The following is a 26035-nucleotide window of genomic DNA, read 5'->3' as shown; positions in this document are numbered from 1 at the left end:
AATTCTGCCTATTTAAGGCCTTATATAAAAGGCTGCTGATTCACAATAGAACCACAAATTGGCATTCTGATTGTTTGGGATGTAGGGACACTACCTGTAGACCATATGTGCAAGTATGATCTAAAAACAACCAGCAGGTAGAAAATGAGAGAGGATTTACTTGGAGCTCCCACTTTCAGGGTAGGCGCTTTTTTGCCTATGTGGTGAGCCACTTCATGGATCAATTTCATGACTTGTGCAGTAGAAGTAAAACTTGGGTCAATCCATTTCACGAAGGGGACATCCTAAGGATATGAAAAAACAATGTCCCGTTTTGTTCTACTCCGGGGAGGGGTATCTCAAAAACTAAGGCTCTTTTTGAGGGTTTGTTCCTGCACTAAGACACCTGTGACTGAACAAACGCTCTGTAGCAATGATTACTATCAGAATATAGTACCGGTACTTTAACCTTTCTAACAAAAAAAAACAAAAAAATACCCAAACATATCACTTACCCTACCTTTAAGTCACAGCTGACAATGAGCATGAGCTGTCACTTACACACTGTAATAAAAGTTCTCCTTGACTGGGCGTACCTCTGTGCTGGAGGCTGATTGATTGATTGATTGATTGATGTACTTTATTTAGTAAGACATGAGAACAGTACATGGCAGTACATAACAGTACATGGAAGTACAAATTCGCAATACAAGGTCTACTAAACTGGATAGCTCAGTTAAGCACGTAGCTGACGACAGGGGAACAGGTTCTCTCCTGAGACAAATGAGCTGCGATGGAGAGATGAGTGAACGACATGGTTGGAAGGAGTCTCAGATTTACTAAAGCAGTTAAACCGTGCAGCTACTAGATAACGACCACCAGCAATACAGATAAATCTGTGCAGCTACAGATAATGACCGCCACGTGATCACGCGCACACACGTTATGTTATCCCCATTCATATTACCTTATTCCCAATTGCTATTATCCATCGATACTTATTAGCAGTGTTGGAAAAAGTACTCAAATGTTTTACTTAGTAAAAGTATCAATACTGCTATGTAGAAATACTCTGTTAGGGCACGCTCCCACCGCACTTTTATTTTACCTCTGGCGCAGAATCTGCCAATGCTTTGTCAATGCAAAAGCGTGGATTCCTGGTCTTGCGGATTTTTTCCAAGAATCCACGCATTTGCATTGACAAAGCATTGGCAGATTCTGCCCCAGAGGTAAAATAAAAGTGCGGTGGGAGCGCGCCCTTACAAGTAAAAGTCCGGAATTCAAAATTGACTTCGGTAAAAGTACAAAAGTCTTGGTATCAAAATATACGTAAAGTACAAAAGTACTCATTATGCAGAATGAAGCATTTCACAAGTTTCAAATGTATAAAAAATCTTTTGAAAATAGCAGATCTACAAGCTCACAATATAAGCTTGTAGATCGGCTATTTTCAAATGGCCGAATTGTACATAGGGCTGAAGTGGGTAATGTATGTTTTGTAATAATAATCCAAATCTACGAAGTAACTGGTAACTACAGTTCAAATAATTGTAGTGGAGTAAAAAGTACAATATGTGCCTCTGAGATGTAGTGGAGTAGAAGTAAAAGTACCTAAAATTGGTAATACTCCAGTAAAGTAAAACATACCTCAAAATTGTACTTAAGTACAATACTTGAGTAAATGTACTTAGTTACTTTACACCATTGCTTATTAGATAAATATAGTGAAACAACAACTCATTACACAATGATATTATCCGTACAGGGTGTGTGACTCACCATGAGAGCCAGACTCCACAGCAGCGGTGAGGAGCTCCAGGCTTACGGCATGCAGCACGTGCTTGAACACAGAGGAAGAAAATATATTGTTCAGATCCATTTCTACAAGCAGTTGGACATTGGTTGTGAACATGTCACCACCCTCTCAGCAGTGTCCACAACCAGCCTACATCGTGGCTCAGCTAAATATTTGAAAAAAGCAGATCTACAAGCTCACAACGTGTTGCGATGCGACGCGTTGCGAGCTTGTAGATCAGCTATTTTCAAATATCCTATGTATAAAATAGGGCTAAAGTGGATAATGTATGCTTCATAATATAATAATTTATATCTGAAAAGTAACTAAAGTTTTCAAATCATTGTAGTGGAGTAAAAGTACAATATATCGGAATTGGAAATACTCAAGTAAAGTACAAATCCCTCAAAATTATACTTACGTACAGTACTTAAGTAAATGTACTTAGTTATTTTCCACCACTGGTACTTATGAAACTGGACTTCACTCTCACTGAGTCAGTCACAAAACATGTGTTAAGTGCTATTCTCAGGATTTTGTCTGTTTGAAATTGAATCCTAATAAAATCAACCAATTCTGCAGAAAGACCCAGTTAGCTTATTGTATAGCTGTACAGTATTGTGAGCTTACAACCACCAGGCATCATATTCAAACAACGTATTTTTACCACATAAACCACATTACTATCAAACATGAATATCCCAACAAACATCAAATGTAATAACAGAAAGGTATTTATTATACAACCATGTAAATCATTCCTATAAAATTTGTCATGCTCGCCCAAATAAAATAAAACAAACATATACCCGGGGTGTTTGAAACGATTGGTACTATTATACAGTACTAGTTTTGTTGTCATGCTTGTTGAAGCTCTTTTGGAATCATTGGGCAAAGTATTGTGTCTACTCACAGTTGCTTTGACAACGTTAGAAAGCTGCTGCAGTTTTTTTTTGCTGGAGAACCCAGGGGCCAGTTGCACCACCTCACACTAAGTTCAAACTTAGCCTAGTTATAGCTTAAACACATTCAATCCGGGAAAGTATCTGTGTCATTTTTTAGATTTCTTTGGCTATTTAAAAATAGCAGATATACAAGCTCATAGCTATTTTTTGTTTTTTATGTGAAAATTTGTGCAAATCCAGTACCCCACCTGTCTGTCTGTGTGCTAGGACAGTGGTTCTCAACCTTTTCAGGCCGTGACCCCCCAAAATAATCATATTTGAACTGGGGACCCCTCAGATAAATATTGTGAAAATAGCCGATCTACAAGCACACAACGCCTCGTTCAAATGTTTTGCCTCTTTCTTATATAGTTTGTTGAGGTCTTAATTGAGACCTGAAGCCAAAAGAAAAAAAAATCATGTGGGGATGCCCATGGGGGTCCCGACCCACAGGTTGAGAACCATCTAGAAAACCCAGTACCCTGCTACCTGTCTGTGTGCAGGAAAACCCAGTGCCCCACCCGACTGTCTGTGTGCGTCTGGATCCTCTGGTATGAAGTGACAAGTCCTGAGCACCTCTACTGTAACAGCTTTGGAAGAAGGGCTTTGAAGCACACTATCCAAAACACCACAACACTACTAAACATAGTCCTTCAACTATAAATGTCCATGTCATTACAGTTCTCAGACTCAGATAGCATCCATACTCACTCAGAAACCTGTTGAAATGTCTCACACACTCTCTTCTCCTCCAGGCTAGTGTGTTAGTTAACCTTGTAGTATTAATGTCAGCTGGTGGTGGTACAAATACTGAGTGAAACCCCAGCTGCAAACACACTAACCTTGTTTTTAACAGGGTTACACGCTGAATCGCTGATATATCCTCACCCTGGAATTTACCAGAATATTGATCACTGTTTTGACCTGTTTCTCTCACTCTCACAGACTGTCCCTCTTCCTCCCTTTTTTAGTCCCACCCCCTCTCAGAACCTTGATTATAGTTGATTGACACCTGGCTCCCCAATGACATTGTATCCATGAGCTTGGTATAAGTATAAGATGTATAACAAACCCATCAGTGGGCCTTGACGTATAGACATCTGGTTAGTGCTGCTGCCAGTGACATGAGAGACCTGGGTTCAATTCCCTGTGTGCATGCTTGTCTTTGTTTTTGTTATGCTAGTTTAAGAGCTTAAACACCTCTCTTACTTCAATGAAAACTACATTTAAAATATTAAGTTAAGTTTATCATTTTTTTCTCCTTCTTACAAAACAAAAGGTGGACTTGAACCATGCAATTACCCTCCCAGTCTCAGTTATTTAAGTTCTGTATCTTAACCACTGTGGTTCATACTGAATCAATTCTCTTGCATGCTCTTTAGTGGGGGGGGGGGGGGGGGCATCCTTGGTTTTGAACCAAGAACATTCTATTTACACAGCAAGCATGCACCACAGAATCATGCAAAATAGTTGGCTTGTTTTGCACTGTGGCTTAGGTTTTTGAGTTTTGAACCACAACTTATAGTCTGCAATGCAGTTGTGCCCAAGTCTAAATTGAGCATACCCATGCAAACACAGCCGCACGCGCAGGAAGGCACGCATGCACACACACACAGTGTTTGACTAATTATTCTTTGAGTAGTGAGAGCAGAGAGCACAGCATATTGTTTAATAAACAAGTGAGCTGAACAGTGTTTTCGCTTTCATCTGTTTGACTGACAGTTTTATTGATCTCTGAGATAGCGTTGACTTGGAATGCATTTGGTTCAGTGTTAGAGAAAACAATAGCTTTGATGCAAACCACCTTTTCCTGTGTTGCTGCAGCTTAGCTTGCTACTGTTCTCTGAATGGGGGGTGTAGTTTCAGTACAGTGAACCTTAATTTAATGTGTAGACTAGAGTAATTGGTAGCTTAGCTCACTGGTTCTCAATGTGGGGTCCAGGGACCCCCTGGGGTTTCAGGGGGCCTAGTGTAGCAGCCATGGCATCATGGTGATTTATGATGGTAGAGTACCGTAATCCTTTTAGGCGCCTTCTCACATCGTTTTAAAGAGGGAAGAGGCTGCTTGGGGTTTGAGCGGGTTTGTACATCTTCGTTAGTGCAGAGAGTGCAATCTGAGCTTTAGATTGATAGTTAGGAGCCAAATGTGGACCCGTAAAGGATTCATTTTTGGTTCCATGTGCACATTCTCAGAGTTAATGGCCAAATACATAATCAATTTGGGGGTCCTTGACACGAAAACGTTTGAGAACCACTACTCTGTAGTTCCCAGACGGTGCACCGAGATGCACTGGTGTGCCGTGAGACGATTCCAGGTGTACCTTGGGATTTTGGACAACACATTATTACTGCAATACTGTATTTACACCCAGGCCTGGAAGTTCATCATTTTAGGGCCACGGCCATTTGGCCTTACTCTTTTAAAGGCACAAAGGCCAAATGCCAGGCAGGAAGACCATCAAATAAAACAAGGATTTTAGGTGGATGAAAATAATTAATTGAATTTATTTTTCCTTCATTCATTTTGTTAATACATAGTATAACTATCAGTGAACTAAATAAATAAATAGCCTAGCCTGTTTATTTCACAAAATGATGTATTGGCATTTACATATTATCAATATTTGTAGAAACTCCTGAATCGAAATTTCATACATGCTCTGCCCTGGACTAATCAGAGTCACTGAACTCATTTTAGAAGATGGGGAGTCAGGGGTAGATAAAAATTAAGAATCTCAACAAAAGACACTGGTGTTCAAAAACATATTGCCAGGAAAGAGTCAGAGGAGAACATGGTACAATCAATTGGGGCAATGGTTATCAAGGCCACTGTGGCCTCAGGGCTTATCATTTTTTGAGGGGCAGAAGGCCTACAGATCTACAGGCTAAGCGACACATTGTGAACTTAATGTAGATCTATGGATTGTAAAGGATAGGGAAAGAATAAGCATTGTGCTTCAGCCTATTCCTTTTTTGGGTCCATTGAATGTGGATTTTGTGTGCGAGTTGGTTGGATGTGTACATTTATGATGATGATTTTCTCAAGTGTTTTATCATTATCAACAAAGACCGAAAATAAACCATTCATTCATATGAAATTCATATTTTGATATGAATACAGGTGTGCCTTGAGATTTTGACCATTGATGCGCAAACAGTTTGAAAACCTCCGCTCTAACTGATAAGCACCTTGCTTGCCGTGTCCCTCCTTGAAGCTGCTGTAGATATCACACATACTGGGCTCCAGTTCAAGTCCAGTTCCACCTCTATAGATGTAATTTTGCTGAGTCAGCATCCTGAGTTTAAGGTACATTGCAGTGTTGAGGGGGTGAAAAAGTGGTAAAAAACAGCAACTAAAGCAGATTCATAGGAACTATAGTGCAGTGACCGTTGGGGACATGGCCGAACGTTCGGAATGAGGGCCGGTTCAGAGCGGCCATTTATTAACCGCCCATCCCATCAATTTCACACTCGACACTGTACTTCTTTGAGCAATACTCCGGCCAAGTGGGAAGTCTATCGGATGATCTGTTCTCGAGATATCATTAGCCACATAGCCTGAAAGTAATCTTTTGGTCAAATTGACATTTCTGCCTAACTCTACTCTCCTAAACTTGCTGCTTCATTGTGTCCTATTGCCTGTCTTCAGCCTATCAGATTGTTGAAATACATTCCAAAATTCCACTTTCTGCCTAAGTTATTTTAACCTTTTGACTTAGGTAGATTTTTTTTGTTGAATGTAACAAGCATTCTGATAGGCTGAGGCAGGGTGAAGCAGCAGTATTAGGAGAGTTAGGCAGAAATAAATAAAGGCAGATAAACATGACTTAAGCAAAATTAGATTTTTGTTTTTCATTTCTTCTTTTCTGAAAACCTTAAAAATATGACTCAGGCAATTATGCTATGAGGCTAACGATATGCGAAGGACAATCATGTGGAAAGACATACTGTACATACAGAGATTCCTGGAATATATATAGTAGATATATACCGTAATAGAAGAATTCTAAGGGAAAAAACAATGAACACCAGGAATTGCAATTAGGTGTTGATCAGTTCAAAAGTGCAGCATCTTTCAATGGGTCTGGTCTTTGAAGATACTCAGTGCCCAGTTACCTGTCAAACTACTTCTCTGGAGAAAGTGGGCATGGGCATAACACCAGAAGGAGCTCATCTGACCTTGTTCCCCTAAAATTCGTCTCAAACAGGGGGGGAATGCATTCTACTACGCTGCCACCACAAAGTGGAATGCCTTACCAAAAGCCATTAAAGATGTCAACTCCCTACCCAAACATAAAACTAACCTAAAAGAATGGATAACCTCGAAATAATTGTACTGATACTGTATGTACTGTATTATATGTCTTACTGATGAATTGTGTACAATGGACCGCAAAGGAAACAAGAACCTGTTTTTTTTTTGTGTTATAGCATAACTTTTGACTGCACTACTTGCACTGTTAACAGTCTTGTTGATAAAGTATTCAATCAAAAACACGTTTTTTTCTTGTTTCCCGCCAGACGAAGTGACCATGGAAGAAGTGGGTCAGTCCTCTCAGCTGAGGGCGGGGGAGTGCATCATCATCGTGGTCGTACTGATCATGTGGGCAGGTGAGATCCGGAACGTTCCAAGGTCAACCAAGGTCACGCACGCGCACACATACTGCACAACTCTTTACTCCAAAGAGGGTGAATGGTTGTGGACGTTCGCCATTGGCCTTAAAGCTCCAGTCCGGGATATTTCTCGGAATCTCCATTAATAAATAGATATTTTATTCATGTGGACCATGGAGTCATAGGTTATGTAATACCGACTGGCATCTTCCCCATTGTTGGAGAAATGCTGTTGAAAGGACAAAACGTAACTCAGCTACTGTAGTTAGCATCTTATGTGATTGAAAGACAAACTATATCAAGTATACAGAAACAAAAACGGAAGAGTAGGGCAACAGATGAGAGCCAAATTCAGATATTTACATACCACTCCATATCAGTAGACAACCTTATCAGTTGCTTTAAAAAAAGAAAGTACTTAAAACAAGAAAACATCTCCTTAACTGCTGAAAAAGCAGGTATGAAGAATCCCGTGGTATGAAGAATCATGTCATCACAAGTGGAGGAAGGCGTACATATTGTATTGACTGTACTTGGTATAATATTGGTCTATAAAGCAGTGGTTCTCAAACATTTTGATGACAGGGACCCCTAAATGAAAATGCATATGGTCGCGGCCGGACCCCCCGTCTGAAAATACTTTGTGCCAGGGCGGGACCCGCATACAAGATTTGTGTAGTTAAAATGTTTCAAAAGATGTTCACCTTTTCACCAATCTAAAAAAAAATAGCAGATCTACAAGCTCACAACACATTACATCGCATCACTTTGTGAGCTTGTAGATGGGATAAATATCCGCTGTACTGTACTGTATATAGGGTTACAGACAGTGGTTAAACTGATTTCCGATGCTATATTAACTCATTTTGCTGGGGACCCCCTGGAACCCCCTCAAGACTTTGAGAACCATTGCTATAAAGTACATTGTAAATGTCTAGCATTTGAAACTAACATGCCCTGAGCCATATGGTTAACACATTGACTGCCAGAGTTTTTTCAGAACAGTCTGTAGCCTCTGCCAGGGTTTTGAACGATTTTGGTACCTGTTCGCGTAGCCACAGATTTTTTTCCTCCAGTATGATTGATCCCCAGATGGTTTCTAATCACAGATGAGATTAAGGTGTGGTTTCACAAATGTCAACGAGGTCATTTTGACCTCGTTAACATGTGTTGTCTGATGTTTGAATATAGCTCAAAACCAGTAGTTTTAAACCAAAAAACAATGTGAATTGTTTGTCCTTTTGAATTTTAACATTGAAGTGAATGGAGCAGCAAATCTTTGAACATTTTTAGCTCCTAATCTGTTCGAAATTCGAAAAGGGTTGAAATTATTAAAAAAAAAAAAAAAAAAAAGTGGGTCCATTAGAAATAATGTGCTCGCAGTCCTGTTCCTCTCTTTCTCTCCCCAGGTGTCATCGCCCTGTTCTGCCGTCAGTATGACATCATCAAAGACAACGAACCCAACAACAACAAGGACAAAGCTAAGACCTCCTCAGAGTGCAGCACTCCAGAGCACCCAACGGGTGGGCTGTTGCGCAGTAAGGTATAACCACCCCTCCTCTCCCCTAGGGGTCCCTCCCCCAACGGCGCCGGGCAGGTGAATGGTCCTGGGCTCTTCTAGAAACCTCAGCACTCTCATGCTGTCATCTTAAAGGGATAGTTCACCCCCAAAATGACTTTTTTTCTATCGATTACACACCCTATGAAGCCTTGAATTCATGGCGATTTTTTGTTTTTTGTCGCATTACTAAGCCAATAATTTGATGACCGGCGGTGGCTGCGGTAGGAGACACAAAGTGTCAACTTTGAGTCTCCTACCGGAGACATTAGCATCTTCCCGCCGGTCATCAAATTATTAGCTCAGGAATGCGACAAAAACGAAAAAATCTCCATGAATTCAAGGCTTCATGTGGTGTGTAATTGATAGAAAATAAGTAATCTTTGGGTGAACTATCCCTTTAAAGGACCATACCTCTTCTAGAAACATCATGCACTCTCATACTGTCACCTTAAAAAGGACCATACCAGTGTTACTAATATCATTGTCAACATTTCTCTCCAAATTCTTCTTTTTTTCAGATATTGTGTTTGTTTACGCTTTGTTCTATTAGCTCAAAATCGTTAAAAGCCTTCTTCAAGCTAAACTTTGAGTTTGAAATGTAGCATTGCTTTTTTCCTATTTATCTTTAAGCGTTCTTGGGTTCATGATAGGCGCTATATAAATTCAAGGTATTATTATTTTCCAGACATATTGAATTTGAATATATATATATATTTGAATTAGATCAAATAAATGGTGTAGTGACTTCCACAAGGGTTAAAATCAACTTCAAAGTTTCCACACCATTTCACTGTGAAGGACAGTGAATGCCGTTTAAAAATGTACAGAGATACACAGCATTTTTTTTACCATTTACCATACACTTATGTAAACACCATTTCTTGAAGGCAGGGGCAATCTCTGCTAATGGCTAGAAGTCTAAATTAGACTGGTGTGGTCCTTTAACTTGTGTTTCACACGATTCGGTAACAATAAAACATACAACCATTTCAACATTGTTGTCCTAAAATCCACAGCAAAAACAAAGTATACAGTGACTGGTCATGGTCATCATAGTTTATCTTTTGATCAAGAGACAGCCCTGAATCTGACAGGCCTGTATATCATATTCATTTGGTGTGTTAAAATAAGAAAATAAAAACTCAGAACTAGCTAAACTGTCATACAGAAAATAAAAATGAGACGTAACGATTTGCTCTTGGCTATGTTCATACTGGCAGCCCAAATTCGGCCTATCCAGATTGGAATCAGATTGTTTTTTATCATGTCTGTGTCTCAGTCTGGGCACTCAGGCACTGAAGCCTGATGCACACTTCATTGTAAGAACAGTGTCGATCGCCAGAAATAGCGACGCAACTTATTGTGAGCTTGCAGATCGACTGTTTTCAGAGTAAGAGTAAGTTAAGCATTACTCATGCCTATGTCATTATGTGATCTGATTTGCAAATAACAGTGTGGACAATCAGTCCTAAAGATCGTGTTTGGGAAACAAATGGAAAAAACCTTGTTCCACCACGGTCTCATCACCCATCGAATAGGTAAAACATCTGAAAAAGAACATCCTCATGCTCATTGAAGAACGACTAATAATTCCACCAATCCTCCCATCTTCCTGTCTCTCATTGTTGTCATCTCCCTCTTTTCTTCTAGGACAACGACAACAACAACAACAACAGGATGCCGACGATCAACTTTATCGAGGTGTGACCGCAAGCAAACGCCTTCTCTTCATCCAAAAGACTTTGTCTTCTCAAACAAACAGGCCCCATTTTTTCAGCCCATATCCGCTCGCTGAGCTGAGGCTGCTACTCTGGGTGTGACCCCCCCCCCCCCCACACACACACACACACACACACCCCTTTTGGCACAAGGCCTGATGCTGAGACAAAGCCGCAGGACTCCGGGGGCTGGCTATGACCGACGCTGGGCCAAAGTACAGAGTCTGCAGAAGAGAGACGACTGGCGTGCCTCCACCATGCTTAATCACTACCACGGGTCGTCAGAGATAAGAGGCCAGGTGGCTCCAATTGCGGAGAGACCGCAGATAAACAAACCCCCGGGACCGAAGCCAGAGACCCATTCTTTCTCTTTCTCTCTCCCCTGTGCATCACTTCTTTCTTCTCTGCTGTCTCTCTCCATCTTTCTTCTCCCCATCTCTCAGTGCGATCAATGAACACAAACCAGCCCATTTCCTACTTCTGTAATAGTTTACCACGGAGCACCACAGAGGTCTGTCCACTTTGCAGAAATACGCCCCTGTCTAGTGTACTGTAATGTCCCCTCAACCTCAACTCGGACCTTGTTTTCTTCACAACATCCTATTTCATCTGTTGTACAGTATAATCGTATCCTCACTTTTGTACAATTTCTCTAGTTTGGTCAAATTACTTTTAAAAAGGTCAGTCATTCTAGTATGGTATATCATTATATTTTTTTATATGGATTCTTTTGAGAAGGAGTTGTACCATACTGTGCTGGTACTTGGTTTTTATAGATGTCCTCTTTGACATCCTCTGGGAAATGTTTTCATTCTGCAAGCTCGTTTTTTCCCCCCTCAGGGAATGTAGACTCCACTTCGCTAATTCAGGAGCCATCTCTGACATGAGGCACGATCAACATAGAGCAGCATCAACAAGGATGTACTACCAGTACCATCGGTCCGGCACCACCAGTATCGCCAGTACCACCAGGGCAGAAACATCTCACTTTTCCTGAAAACTCAAAGCTCATCAAATGTGACGGCAGAAGGTCGCAAAGCCCGATTTATACTTCCGTCATATGATAGGCACACATACAAGCCGATCTACGAGCTCACAACGTGACGCATTGTGATCTTGTGGATCAGTAATTCATTCTCAGCATGCAACACCGTCATACGATGGAGTATAAATTAAGCATAAGTCCAAGGCGACTCTAACATTAAACATGCCTACAATAGCATCCTCATTGAGATCAAATTTGGAATTATATTGTTTTATTTGCTTTTTAAATTGGTTTCTAACTTATTTAATGCTTATTATTGATCTGCCTGTAACTTAACATTCCACAATAATTGAAAAAAAGAAAGAAAAAAAAACATCTATGGTGAACCCTTTACTATTTCCTTGTGTCTTGCTCCTTTGTAGTGATAAGCGTTTGAGGAGGCCAATTAATCGGGTGTGGTCATGTAAAAAGTGAACTGTTGGACTCACGTGTGTGAAGTGGACTTCTTGTCAGCAATAATGGCCCTCGGTCAAAGAAGGAAGCAGCAGAAAAACTCAATGAAGTTTCAACCCCAATTACCCCTTTTTTGCATCTATCCACCAAACCTGGCTTCCCCGCATGTACCGGCTTAATTGGGCACAAGAAGCAGCCTTACTTGACGCAGGGCAAACTAAGATTAAGACAGCGGGAGGTCATATTGGGGAATCCTAGGGCGTCTTTCTCTGAACTTTCACTGAAAAGTCGAAAAGACAGTACCGATATCTTCTACGAGGTTTCTGGAGAGGGGGGAGGCTTCACGAGGTTTCTTGGGCCCAACATTCAATGCTTCAATGCTCCCTTTCAACGTTGTCAACAGATGTCACCCCGACAGAAGGGCTTCTACCAAGATGTATTTTCAACTCAATGTCACCATTAGTGCTGACACTCCCTGTCCTGGAAGCAAAATACAATGTTAGTTAAAATAATGCCATATAGTATTGTGCACTGTATGTTGTATGAGGACTTATACTGTGCAGCTTCTGAATGGGCCAAACAAACCCTCCCCACTAATGTGTATTATGGCGGTTAAAGGGTTAAGCTTCATTAAATAAAGAAAACGTGTTTTTGAGGGCTGATTCAAATACAATAGTACTGCCTTAAAGATATCAAAATCTTCCACTTTAGTTTATAGTATGGAATGCCAGAAGCCCAATGTCTCACTTTTTCCATTGTATTCTTTGCATTTCCACCGATGCTAAGCTGTCTTTTTGCTAATAATTGTGAAACATACTAGTGATGACAAGAGTTGAGGTTATTTGCAGATTTGGATGGTTGAATGCAATGTTTCTGGAGAGATTGCTTTGGGGGGCATTGCATTTCAACGTGTAAATACATTTTTATATCGCCATTTTTGTTTGGTGGTGTGAACTCAGAAAGCTTTGGACAAAAAATTGAATGTGAAACAAGTACCCTGGACCGTCGCCTATCGTAAGAGGGCACTGATGAAGGTATATATTTGTAGACAAAGTACTTGGGGCCCATAAAAGTGTGGTTTCTGAGAAAGCTACAAATTCAGTTATTCATAACACTGACATACTCTACTTCATTCTGCTCTATCTAGTATGGAAAGCATTTGTGAGGATAATCTTGTTTAGGGCCGCAGGCTTTATAATCCACCATGAATCTAGCGTGAGAAATTCACGTTCACATTCAAATCTGTGTTGAAATGCAGTATGATTTATGCATTTGTTATTCTACGTGGATCTCATTAAGCACATGCATGAGCACGCGTGTGTGCACGCTAACATCCTGGCCTGCTAATGTGCAGACTTTAGCGTGTGCGTGTGTACTGTACAGTACATGAGTGGGTGGCTAGAGGGGGGGGGGGGGTAGAGATGAGAGAGGAGGTGGTTCTGGTTGAGAGGAGTGGGCAGAGTGATGACTAATGAAATAGCAGGCTTTTATCAGTCCCTCTCTCTCGCTCTCCACTGCCACTCCTAATGAGAAAGAGTGGAGGAACGCCGATTTCATTTCTCCCATAAGTGCGGGTCCGTGTCAGAGACGGGAGTGGGTTTTACGTAGAGAAGGAGGGAGGGCACAAGAGCCAGGGTCAGGGGAGAGTTAGAGAGCCACGCGGGGCCCTGTGATTAATTAACATAGACGTGTGACTGTTCCCTAGACAAACTTGGAGGTAAATGACGTTCTGCTGCATTACCCGGAGTGATCAGCACTTCACTGAAAACTTTTGTGCTGAAGGTTGAAACCATTTGTCCCTGGGACCACTGCACCCCGATCGATCGGCGTCCATCCATCTACACGCAGTAACAGATGATCTCTCCTCCTTGAATGATTCATTTGAACTGCAGCCATGGCTTCTGTTTGCCAGCATTATTATTTTGCCAGCATTATTATTTCTCAACGGCAATTCCGCTACACATTTTTCCTCCGCTCTCCTACGACAGTTGCCGTTGAATGAAAACGTCCACATCTCAACTTTAAAGCCACAGCTCTTTAAAGCTCCCCCTTAGCAACATTAGAAGCTCATTTTGAAAGCCTAATCTAAACGAAGCTCATTCTCAATTAAGAGAAACTAATTTACCAATTATTTAAGACAGTTATCTGTTGCCATTTTAAATATCACATTATTTAATGTTATCATCATTGTAGGGCTAATGTTAAACATATTTCCTTGTTTTGCCATGCAGGGGTGTCTAACTTTGCCTCTAGAGAGAAAAGGTTTCTGCATCAAGGCAATATTATCACACGCTTGAGTGACTATTCCCTGGCAGGGACTGGATTCCAGCTGCCTCAGCTGGGTAGTAAACATGACTCCTGATGGATGTTATTTCAATAAACATGCAAGTTTATTATTATTTCTTTTTACCCCATTATCCAGCAGCAGCACACCAATGTCACAGAGTGAGGATTATATTTGTGGAATTCAACTAGATATTTTACTCTGCAGGCTGCCATGAATGTGGCCTGTTTATATCAACTTCTCCTTATCGTCCAAGCTGTTCGTAAGCTTACAGTAGCATATCCTATCCATTAGACATTTCTTAACACACAATATAAACCTTAGTGCTGAAATGCAAAAATGGAGGTGAAAAACTTATATTTTCTCAATAACAAAAGACATTATGGTGACGACTGTAAGAACTTAACATTCCACTTTGGGCCCTGTGGCAGCAAGCCATGCTTTTATAAGATACTGACAATTTCAGCCATCTTTGATGACTGAGAAGCTGCAGACATTTCATGCATTGTTTGAAAGATGGGTTTTTCCCCCGATAGAAAAAAAGACAAATCACAGCGGGCTTTCAAAAAAGAAGTATACACAAATTGGAGTTTTCAGATTCAGAATGGTAGCCTATTATAGAGAACCTAAAAACAGACCTAGACTAGGTTGTGTAGCCTACATCATCATGTAAAGAATGCAGATATACAGAGAGAAATGTTTCATATTACGGGAGTACGAAAAACTAGATTCACAAAGAAGCATGGTTGAAGCCTTATTTATGCTTTGTCGTCCGACCATGTTGTGGTCGCAAGCTCACAATGCGTCGCATCTGCGACACATTGTCAGCTTGAACTTTAGGCTATTTTTGTGGTGCGCAACACCGTCGTAAAGGTCCTTACACACCTGGAGCGTGACGAATAAACAATCTGAAAATGTGTCGTAAGTATTTCACATCCAACTATTACATTTGCTGATGCCTCATTCATACAGGTTGATGCCTTTATTCGCGGTGAAAAATCGACCTGCTCTGGAAAAATAATTACATCACTTTATCGCCTCGTTATATTCGCATTCGGTGTGGATGTAGGCCTACTTGTGGCACAACAGCAGTTTAAATTAATGCAAATTAATCGCACAAAATAAACGCTCCCGGTGTGTAGACGGGAGCATAAATTAGACAGTAGACAAAGAAGAACTGCTCTATCCATACCATCATGTGTGTTAAGTATAGACATTGCTGTAAGAGGGCTAGCATGGTTCAACTATTATGCACAAGGTTACACAGCTTCAGTTATGAAGAATATGGTGTATGCTTTCTTGTGTATGCTTAAATCAAATAAATATATATAAAATATTTTCCACTAAGATTCACTGTGCTTTTGTTTATTTTATTTTTTTTATCAATCGTGGCTTTGGCCTATAGAGCGTGCCAAAATTCCTGAAAGGGGCGTCAACAAGTGTCTTTTGGTAGCTGTCGACATCTTTGAGGGGTAAAAACCAGGTTGACTTAACATTGCCCAATGCCACGCCCAATGCCAACGCCCCCGTGGTGACGACGTGTTGGCACGCTCTATAAGAATAGGCTTTATTTAGAAGAATAATGTGAAGAACAATCAAGAAAAGGAACACTCCCACTAAAACTGAACTTTATTTGAATTTTCCTCTGAATAATTAATGCATGTGAATCTCAGGCTTCGCCAACTCTCACTTTCCCCATTGAAATCTCCCATGCAATATCCCTTTGAGTTATTGAAGTCGTGTATAGTTCTGATCAAGCAAGACATTAATCCTCATGAAGAATCCACTCAACAGTCGCGTTTAATGTGGTGTCAACAACCTCCATAATAAAACGTGTCGGGACTCCCAATGTCCCAAGATATCGATGTTCCACATAGCATAATCCTACAAATGGCTTTGATCTCACTCAATTCCCACACTAGATTATGTTTACAGACGTCTCTCCAATGTACGCATCAATACGAGTCCAATCCCTGTCCTGATCACATGTTTGAGCAGCACAGATGACAAGTTGACAAGCATTTTGGTTTTCACCTCTCAAACACACCACTATAAAATTCATATTGCAAGACAGGCAAGCATGATCATTTTATCATTAATTTATTTCACTCACAATACCATTCTCATGAGTGGTAAAAGTTACTGGATGAAGCATGATGTATACGTCGGCAACAAAATGTGAGCTTGTAGATCTGCTATTTTCAAATTGCCAAAGTATGCATATGGGTCTGAAGCGGTTTTGTAATAATAATTTAAATCTACAAAGTAACTTCAGTTTTCAAATAATTATAGTGGCGTAAACGTACAATGTTTGCCTTTGAGATGTAGTGAACTGGAGAAGTAGTAAAATTATTGAAAATTGCAAGTACTCCATTAAAGTAAAAGAAATACCTCAAATTGTACTTAAGTACTTGAGTACATGTACTTAGTTACTTTCCTACAGGGTAAACTGTTGCAGCGTTCTATGTCCTTTGTTCAGGGTTGACTGCAGGTGCGGTGGTCTCAAAAATATAAAGGAAACTGTAAAAAAAAAAAAAAAGAAAGAAAAAAAGACTCACTCGCTGCATAAACTATAAGGAAGACTCCTTAGACAGAGACTAAGAAAATTGTATTTCTTTTATTTGTACATGCTCATAAAGTGTTCTCTGCTCAAAGTGAGGGGTGCAAAACAATAGCAAACGTTTCGGTCCTGGGACCTTCCTCGTATAGCACTGATGGTCCCACGACCGAAACGTTCCCTCACTAGTTTGAGCACAGAGCACTTTATGAGCATGTAAAGATAAAATAAATAACATTTTCTTAGTCTTCCTTAATAGTTTATGCAGCAAGCAAGTCTTTTTCTACCAGTTTTCTTAGTTACTTTCCACCACTGATGGCGAGCGAAACCATTGTATGAGGGAGCATACAGTAAACTGGGCATGGGTCCCATAGCGCCCGTCTCCAGTACACGTGCTGCACACAGCCTGCACCACCACAAGGCCCTTGTGGTTGGCTGGCCAGAGACATGGTTGCCCCAGTAACTGTGGAGACAGGCTTTTACTTTAAACAGCCTGCATTATTCAGTGGACGAGGAGGCCACACTGATAAGACCTTCTACGTGGCTTCTGAGTGCAGCCGGTTTTTCATTTCTGACCACCTGGTGTATGCCGTAAGACTGGGACATGCATTCGCTTTCATTACATTGTTGCTATTCTATTATTTCTTCTCTGATTTGTCTCCACTTTTATTTTTGTGAAATGGCTTTGTGCTGTTGTTGGCTGGGAAGGTGCTACTGCACGGTATATAATAAAAATCTGCGGGAAGAAGCAGAATGCAAAATATACATACTGTAAATGATGACAGAGTCAGCTTTGTGAATAAAACATTTTATAGAAAGAACGTAGATCAAAACAAGATTAAAGAACTCTCTGGGCAACACACAATCTCAAACTCTAGGGACAGTGTGGGGTCTCAACGAAAAACACACGCTCCCCCCGAACCCCCTGAGTTGCTGTGAAGTTCCACATGCCGCAGCTAAAGCTGCACCACTGTGATAACGCAACCAGCAGAAACTAGAGCTACAATGACAGATGTGTTCCGTTTGCCCTCAACAAAGTGTTAACATTTGAATTAATAACGGTGTTGTTGCCTAGACCATCTCAAAAGAGACCAAGGCCGATGCTTGTCTAGAACAGACCCGAGGCCAAAATTGGTCGAGAACAACTTCGAGAACAATAATAACTTTCAGATGTTTGATCAGTTTGAAACATTAACAATCTATACATATTTCTCTCACAAATAAACGTATTACGGCAGCACAACACTTATATTAAAATAAACAACATACACAAAAATAGTTCAAACATGCATTTAAGCCACACATTATTAAAACAAGAGCAAACTAAACTAAAATAGTGCAAAATGCTAACGCATGCATTTAATCCACAAGTATATTAAAACAAATAATAACAAAATCCACAAAAACAGTGCAAACAAAAGAGTCCTGAAATGGACTAGTCTGTACACTAGTGAATAACTGGAGTCCTCCAAGTCCGTGGGACTCCGGAAAAGCGTCGGCCAGTCCTCAAGTTCTGGTCCTGCCATTCACCAAGAGAGACTACAGGAGTCCTCTGTTCAAATCGCCTCCGGTACTTTCTGAAAATAAGCATATATTGGAACTAGAGCAGGACTGCCTTCTAACAATACTTCCATGAGCCAGGCCCAAAATTGGGCCAAGCTTACCAAATGGGTGGGCCAATCTTGGTGTGATTTTTGACCTGCTACAGCAAGTCAATCTCTAGTTCACAGTCTGGCATTATGACTATTGCATCATAACGGACCATACTGGTGGCCTGGCATTTAGCCCATTTACTATGCATCACTGTATAGTTGACATTACTGTCGGATGCCGACAATTTCCCAAAACATACAGTGCCGTAGTCCCTTAAAAATGACATCTACCATGTTGAACATGAGTGTGTCGGCTTCAGATGCATTATGATCCGTGCGCAAGATGGTAGCGTGCCCTGATAGTGCCAGACCACCTGATTCGGATGCTATCAATGCATTGAATGGGAGATTATCACGTTTTATCAGACCATTGAATGGGCGAAGTAGGCAACCTACTTACGTGATTTATCAGACCATTCGTGATTTATCAGACCATTCATTGGGTGTTATCAGACATACTGACCTACCAACGGAGATGAAATAGTTCAGTTTCGGTTTTGGTTTTGGTTGTTTTGGTTTCGGACCATGACGGAGGCGCGCAGTCTCAGGCGAGCTGGAGCCCCGCAAAGGACCACCGAGGGAGCTAAAGCGACCGAGTTGCCGTCCTGAGCGGTGCGACGCTCGCCTGAGCCTACTCAGCGCCGTTGGAGTTATGTACCGATAGGCACAGAATCGTAAATATTGTTGTGGGGACTGCTCCTGTTTCTTTGTCCGGTTCAGAAGCATTACAGTTGCTCTTGCTAGCTGTGTTTTTTCCCCCCGTATACTTCATCATCATAATCAATAATTGTGATTAACAATCCAGAGATTACAATATTCAGGAAAAATATAAGGATGACCATTTTAGTCACAACCCCACTCTGATTGAAGCTTGTGTGTACATCAATTCCAGGAGTTACATCAGAGAACGCAGACAAGCCGTGTTGCTTTTCAGACACAGTTACTTTCAGCTCAGAGCCACTGTTGCCAGATTTTGCGAGAGAAATAAGCAACAAGGTCTATGAAAACAAGCCCAAAAGAAGCGACTGGGCCACACGAGCACTTTACACATATACATTGGCTATTTGAAAATCACACGACACGTTGTGCGCTTGTAGATCTGCTATATTCAAAAGAAAACCTTGAGGAAAAAATTCTGGTATGGGGGTCGTGCCAGGGGGTCCTTGACATGACAATGTTTGAGAATCACTGGTTTAAACAACATTAGGAAACCCAAATACGGAACTACACTTTAGTAACAAGCCCAAAAAAGAAAACCTAACCCGCAACTACCAATATTTACAAGCGACTTTAAAGAAAAACAAGCCCAAAGTCTCTTATAATAAGCGGACATGGCAACACTGCTCAGAGTATCCAGTAGTGATGCAAATATGTAGACAACAAACTCAGCCTCAACAGCCTGCAACTCAGCCCTGATGACATGTGCATAACGATAACTTTCCTCAGCGAGGTGAGGATCCCGGTTTTCAAAAATTATGAAAATAGCAGATCTACATGCGTCGAATGGAGGTGATGTGAGCTTATAGATCTGCCATTTTCAATATTCATCGTCCAAGGAAGTATATATATATATATATATATATATATATATATATATATATATATATATAGGGCCTAAGAGGGTAAAAGGAGATGGCAGGGCACAGTCTACGGCAAATTGCCATCATGGATTAATAAAGTTGTATTTGGTAGGGTGCTGCGGCCACTGCAAAAGTCAAAAAAGAGGAGCTTATGTTTCAATCTGGAGATCTTTACCAGGACATGATGAATTTATTCCAACAAACATGCTACATTCATTGCAGAGACATCATTTTGTGGCATGCTGTGGGTGAATAAACTGCTCTCAAAACAACCCTAAAATGTTTGCACATAGTTTTGTGGTTACTGCTCCTAGACACTGATGCATGCGGTTATAAATGGTGAAAGTCAAAGCCATTTAGGTGGACTAAAACTATAACTACAACCTTTCATTCAACTTTTCCCCCCCATGTTGGTTTAGAGCACCACTATCTAAACAGCAGGCATGGATGGTCTCTAAGATGAGAAAATATCAGTCCTAAATAAACAGAAAAGGCTCTCACACTGACAAAAAATGTTGATATCAGTGCTACTCCTACCATGTGATGTTTCTAATTCTCATAAAAGGAAGGCAAGCGTGTACGTACAGTAGAAGGTGTGTGAGGAGCATGTCTATGGACCACCTGCCCAGACTACCATCGTACTCTCTTTGAGTTGGTGTTTTCAGTGTTGCGAGTACAACTAATATCCTACTCAAACAAATTCCCATCTATTATACTGACCACTTTCAACTGTTGGTCTGGATTGGAACAATGAAACAATTTATGATGCAACCCTTATATCTAAAGCTACTACCAATCCAAGTTGGCAGTATGTAAATCCATACCATCATCATCAGAATTATTTTATTTGGCAAATACGCTTTCACAGAGAGAGAATTTAAGATTTTTTAAAATAAATACCTGCATGTGAGGTCAGATGGATGCTGCCATCGCGTGCTGTCAGAACGTGTCTGTCCGGCCACACGGGTCATCAGGTTCTGCAGCTCGGTCTTTACAGGTGTGACTGAGCCTAATCGGGAATAAGAACAAAACATAAACATAGGTACACGTCAAATTCAAAAATAGCAGATCGACAAGCTCGACACACGTCACGCGTTTCGAGCTTGCGGATCTGTTACTTTTGATGCTTTTGGGTGACACTGTAGTGTGTGATCGAGTAGGGAGTTAATTTACAAAGAAATGTACGCGCTGCCATACCCCTTATGCCTAAACCTTTTTGGCATGTTTTACTATTTTGGAAAACATTTTAAAATAGTTAAAATAGCCGATCTACATCGCCACGGTGTGAGCTTGTAGATCGGCTATTTGAAAAATTAGGGCCAAGATAGGGCAGAAAAGGTTTAGAATATGGAGATAGGAGGTTTCTGCTGACAACAGCGATATGAAGTTGCTCAGTTGATGGATAATGACATCTGACTTAATCACCTCATCCCACCAATGGTAAAATAAGTCACAGCAATATGGGAAGATGTGTATCATACTACTCACTTTTTTCATCATCAGGACACTCCTTCATGTGTCTTCTGACCATGGAAATGTAGACACGCTTATGCTCCTCGTTTTCAACTGTTGGTCTGTAAGAGTAAAAATGAATTATGATGCAACCCATACCTAACTTCCAATCCAAGTTGACATTATGTAAAATACCAGAATTATTCTATTCACCAAATATGCTTTCACAAATGGGGATTTTGACTTGGTGAGGTTGGCGCATTGCAGTGAAGAGTAACATTATTATAAATAATTACATTAAGTTATCAGATTAGACAGATAAGAAGGGTAACAAACTAAAGGAAAAAACAGCATAAGATTGCTTAGTACACGACAAGCCACCAGAATAGCTTCAGTGCGTCTTAGCATAGACTGTACAAGTCTCTAGAACTCTACAGGAGGGATGGAACACTACTAACCCAATATGCGAATGGTTAGGGTGCAGAACACATGCACTCTTTGGTTCGATTACCGACGGGCCGGACCATTTGCTGCATGTCACTCCCCTACTCTGTCTATGTGTTTCCTGTCACTCTACACTATATCTGTCAATAAAGGCTGAAAAAGCCAACAAAATGACTAAAACGTGTATTTGCATGAATAAATATGATTGCATTTGCTCATATGATATATGGATGAAATAGTATGATAATAAAAGTATAGTAAAATAACCTAGGCTATCATTGTGGCAAACAAGAGGGACAGTCAGTGACTACAGTGGTTGCATTGGGTTGGCTTATGGACATACAGTACACATACTGTATCATTCACCTCATCAAATGTTTTTGCATTTTTTATCTCACCTAACATCTTTAGTTTATTGTGGAGGTGGATCAATGTGAACCATGGTCACACTGCTCCCTCTAGAGGATGATCAGAGAAACCACAGATGTACATTACCTTGATATGGATTTGTGAGCAGGTTCTTTCTTGGTGGGTTTTGTGTGCGCCGAACTTGTAACTTTGTGTTCTGGCTGCTCTGTCTTGATCCGTTTGTGTTGGTGGGTTGTTGTTGTTGTTGTTGTGGCCACATGATTTAACACTCTTGGACGTAAGGCACCGTTCACTTTTTTCAGACAGATTTCAGCGTTGTTCAAGTTGATCCCACTGTTATAAGAGCGGACCTTCAATGGCGTGCGTGTGTTCACGTTCAGTTCAGACTGAGTGAACTTCACCTTAGCTGTTGGTCGCCGCACTTTTGTCTTAGACTTGTAGGGATGATAGGAGGTAGGGGGGGTCGATGACAGGACATCGGCCTTTGGTGGACGAACTCTCATGGCTGGCTTTACCTAAAAAAAAATATGGAGCACAAAACAAAAAACATGAGGGAGTGCACACATTAACAACCACTGTGAAATTTGAGCACTCTGACACTGTGTTAACGCGCGGAAATCTACAAATGTAAAACCATGAAAAGAACTAGGCCTTGCTAAAGCATCTCCTCTACTCTCAGTCCATTAGTTGGGCTCCTGTTTGGGGAAGAGGAGGGAGGGAGTCTTCTTTCTGGCTCAGGAAAATCTTCTCATGGAGAAGCTCAGGATGGATGCGGTGAGCCTGTCCCAACTGCCCCAACTTGACGGATCACTCAAGGGAACATCACGTTGTTCCCTTGAGTGTGTCATTTAATCAAATCTTTTTGGTGTCATTTAATCAAATCTTACTTTTCTGTTTCATGAATTCGGCTGTCAGTGGAGGGAATTGCAACTTAGAGTTTGGTTAGCCTCTAGTTACTAGTGGCAAAGGGGGCGGGGTGGCGGGTTACCTTGCTTACATTGGATGAGCATGACTTAGTTTGAACCAATGAAAATATTGTCTGGATTGTATGAAAAATACTTATTTGATGTGCCAGGGGGTACTGTAACCACCATAGTGAGATATGGAGCAAGTGAAAAATAACTAATCCTCAGCATGCTCTGCTTTAGGCACATTCGTCAAAGCTTTGGAGGAATAACTGTCAGTCAATGCAGAGGCACACAGAATAATGACTGAGGCAGTGCTGGAAGCATCAGCATCTAGGGTGACACGTGGATTCAGTCTCTAAAGGCTCTTGCAAGGTCTTCCTGTAGTCAACCAATGGTTTATGTAGGCTACCATTCTTTACCTCTACTCTCTTGAAGGTAACCTAGAGACCAAACTGAGATGAGATTAGGAACAGACAACTTCTCTGGTTTAGGTATGCTCTCCATTATTAGACTCCAATATATGACACTGGATAATTCCAAACATTTCTTAATTCCATTATAGCAACAGCCTGGGCCAGATACACTACAAGAGCATGGTCGCATATAGGAACAGATTTGCCTACTTTTCCCAATTTATAACAAATAAACAGATTCATTTTTAAGCAACTGAGGCATAACTTTAGCACTAAATTCTAAGCATGTTTTCAGGACCTGTTAAACTGTAGAACCAATAGAACACATTTTGAGATTGATTTTCAACTGTCAACTAACGTTAATAGGACATCAGCCCATAACTCAAAGATGAATCCATAATCCGTGGTACAATGGTGTCGCTGGCCAAAAAGAACAGTCTATGAGCTCAAATTAATGTTAAGAGATCACTCCATACAGTTGTTGGGAAAGAAAGTAAGACACTTCCAAAACGTAAACAGCACCTCAGTCTAGCTCATTCTAGCCCTGTACGTGACAGTCATGGATGAACTTTGTGTTTGCTTTTTCTCCCTTTTTGACCCGTACATCTACATTAACGTTCAGATTTCAAATATGAAGTGCTTACCCTATGGCCACGGATGTTACAATTATGTACGACCCCTCAGAAGTACACGTATCTTCCGAATTGTTCAATAAAAAGCATTTTAATCCGATTGGTGGCCATTTTCTTTATATGCTTTCAATTACGCGACTCTATCGGTTGGGAGGTGTATTGCACTCTAATACATTATAACTATATGAGAAAATGGCCAACGGTCGGATTAAAATGCTTTTTATTGAACAATACGGAAAATACGGGTACTTCTGAGGACCCGTACATAATCGTAAAATCCATGGCCATAGGGTAAGCTTTTTATATTTTAAATCTGAACGTTTAAGTAGATGTGCAGGCCAAAAAGGGAGAAAGTGCAAACACTATGTTGAAGTTCATCCATGACGGCCCGTCTTGGATCCATGGCTAAGCTCATTCCAAACGGAACGTCTGTAATGCAGAATGCAGATAAATGGTACGTTTACCGATAGATAGACTCAACTTTAACACAAGTTAACTTTCGCCGGATTCTGCATTAAAGCCTGCTAAATGATATCAGCATAATAAAGTTAGAAAACTGCGAACCAACTAGTTAAAAATGTAAAATAATTACCCGTTTCAAGTTTGAACGTTTTCCCACGTTCAAATTCACCTGTCGTCGCTCCCGAGGATGTGACGTCAGCGCGCTGCGCGTTCACATAACAATTAAATTTCAAAATGAAGGCGTGTCAGCTTTGTCCTATGTGTACAGTTTTGCGTCAGTATTTGTCAGTGGTGGAAACTAGTAACTAAGTACATTTACTCAAGTACTGTACTTAAAGGTAGGGTAAGTGATATTTTTTGGTTAAAACAAAAAGTATTTTGTTAAAAGGTTAAAGCACTATATTATGATAGTAATCATTGCTATAGAGTGTTTGTTCAGTAACAGATGTCTCCCCGTCTCTCCAGCTCTTTAATAAACAGAAAATACATTTTCCGGTAGTTGTCAAAATCTCAGTCAATCAGGAGAAAGTAGCCATTTTTAAGCTTAATTTATATAGTGTTCCAGTTCCAATTTTGCCTGCTCATTTCTTTGTCAGTGTCATCACTTCCAATTCCACTTGTTTAATCTATATCCTGATTGAGTTCTCTATCCTTGTAGCTGTCGCCATAAAAGGGTTGTACTTTTTTTAGTATTTTATTTACATTTTGAATGTGGTTTATATGAGTGAAACACTGTATTGATTATTTGTATATTACTGCAGTGCCATCTGCAGTTCAGGACGTGGTCACGTAGTACCAATCACTGAACATTGGGTTCACCTGTTATACCTTAGACTTAGTTAGATCAGTACCACTGAGTTGCTGAAGAGGGAAGGAGCTCTCCTTCAGCTAAAAAGAGTTTCTAAAAACTATAGCAAATCTAATCTCCTAGATATCTGTGCAGAAGGCGCACACGGTATGTTTTTTGTTATGTGTTTCCTTTATATAAAATGTCATTATTGTTGTTTGTATTGGATGTGTTTATGTTTATGTGAAAATGGACATTTCATTGATAATATGGACAAACAATTCATTCATGGACACTTAAAAAGACAGTATGATTGTCAACATGGACATTTATATTTCATGATGTTTATAATTCATTGTTTAAAAATATATATTTTTTTTTTGTGTTACAGTTTTTCACGTTGTCTACATGGGGATACAATAAAGAGCCCTCGTGAACTACACCAG

General features: G+C 40.5%; 2 protein-coding genes across 2 annotated transcripts in view; one reads left to right on the top strand and one right to left on the bottom strand.

The window, feature by feature from the left end:
• Nucleotides 1–8881, top strand: part of fndc5a (fibronectin type III domain containing 5a) — a gene marked incomplete at both ends in the record, with an annotated part of 78558 nt that extends 69677 nt beyond the window's left edge. The window contains 2 exons of the mRNA XM_084044953.1: nucleotides 7240–7329; nucleotides 8742–8881. Coding sequence (XP_083901079.1) covers nucleotides 7240–7329; nucleotides 8742–8881 — 230 coding nt within the window. The remainder of the gene's footprint in view (nucleotides 1–7239; nucleotides 7330–8741) is intronic.
• Nucleotides 8882–17809: 8928 nt separating this feature from the next.
• Nucleotides 17810–24976, bottom strand: kop (askopos). Its single transcript, XM_084044952.1, has 5 exons — nucleotides 24933–24976; nucleotides 22514–22902; nucleotides 21611–21696; nucleotides 21023–21131; nucleotides 17810–18467 (listed from the first exon to the last, which is right to left on the bottom strand). The coding sequence occupies exons 2-5, from the start codon at nucleotides 22888–22890 to the stop codon at nucleotides 18338–18340; spliced, it is 702 nt and encodes a 233-aa protein (XP_083901078.1). The 5' UTR covers nucleotides 22891–22902; nucleotides 24933–24976; the 3' UTR covers nucleotides 17810–18337.
• Between the last annotated feature and the right edge of the window lie 1059 nt (nucleotides 24977–26035).

Source organism: Gymnoscopelus microlampas, assembly GCF_963454915.1.
Source record: "Gymnoscopelus microlampas genome assembly, chromosome: 20".
NCBI classification, from domain to species: Eukaryota; Metazoa; Chordata; class Actinopteri; order Myctophiformes; family Myctophidae; genus Gymnoscopelus; species Gymnoscopelus microlampas.
This window is presented reverse-complemented; position numbering and strand designations above follow the sequence as displayed.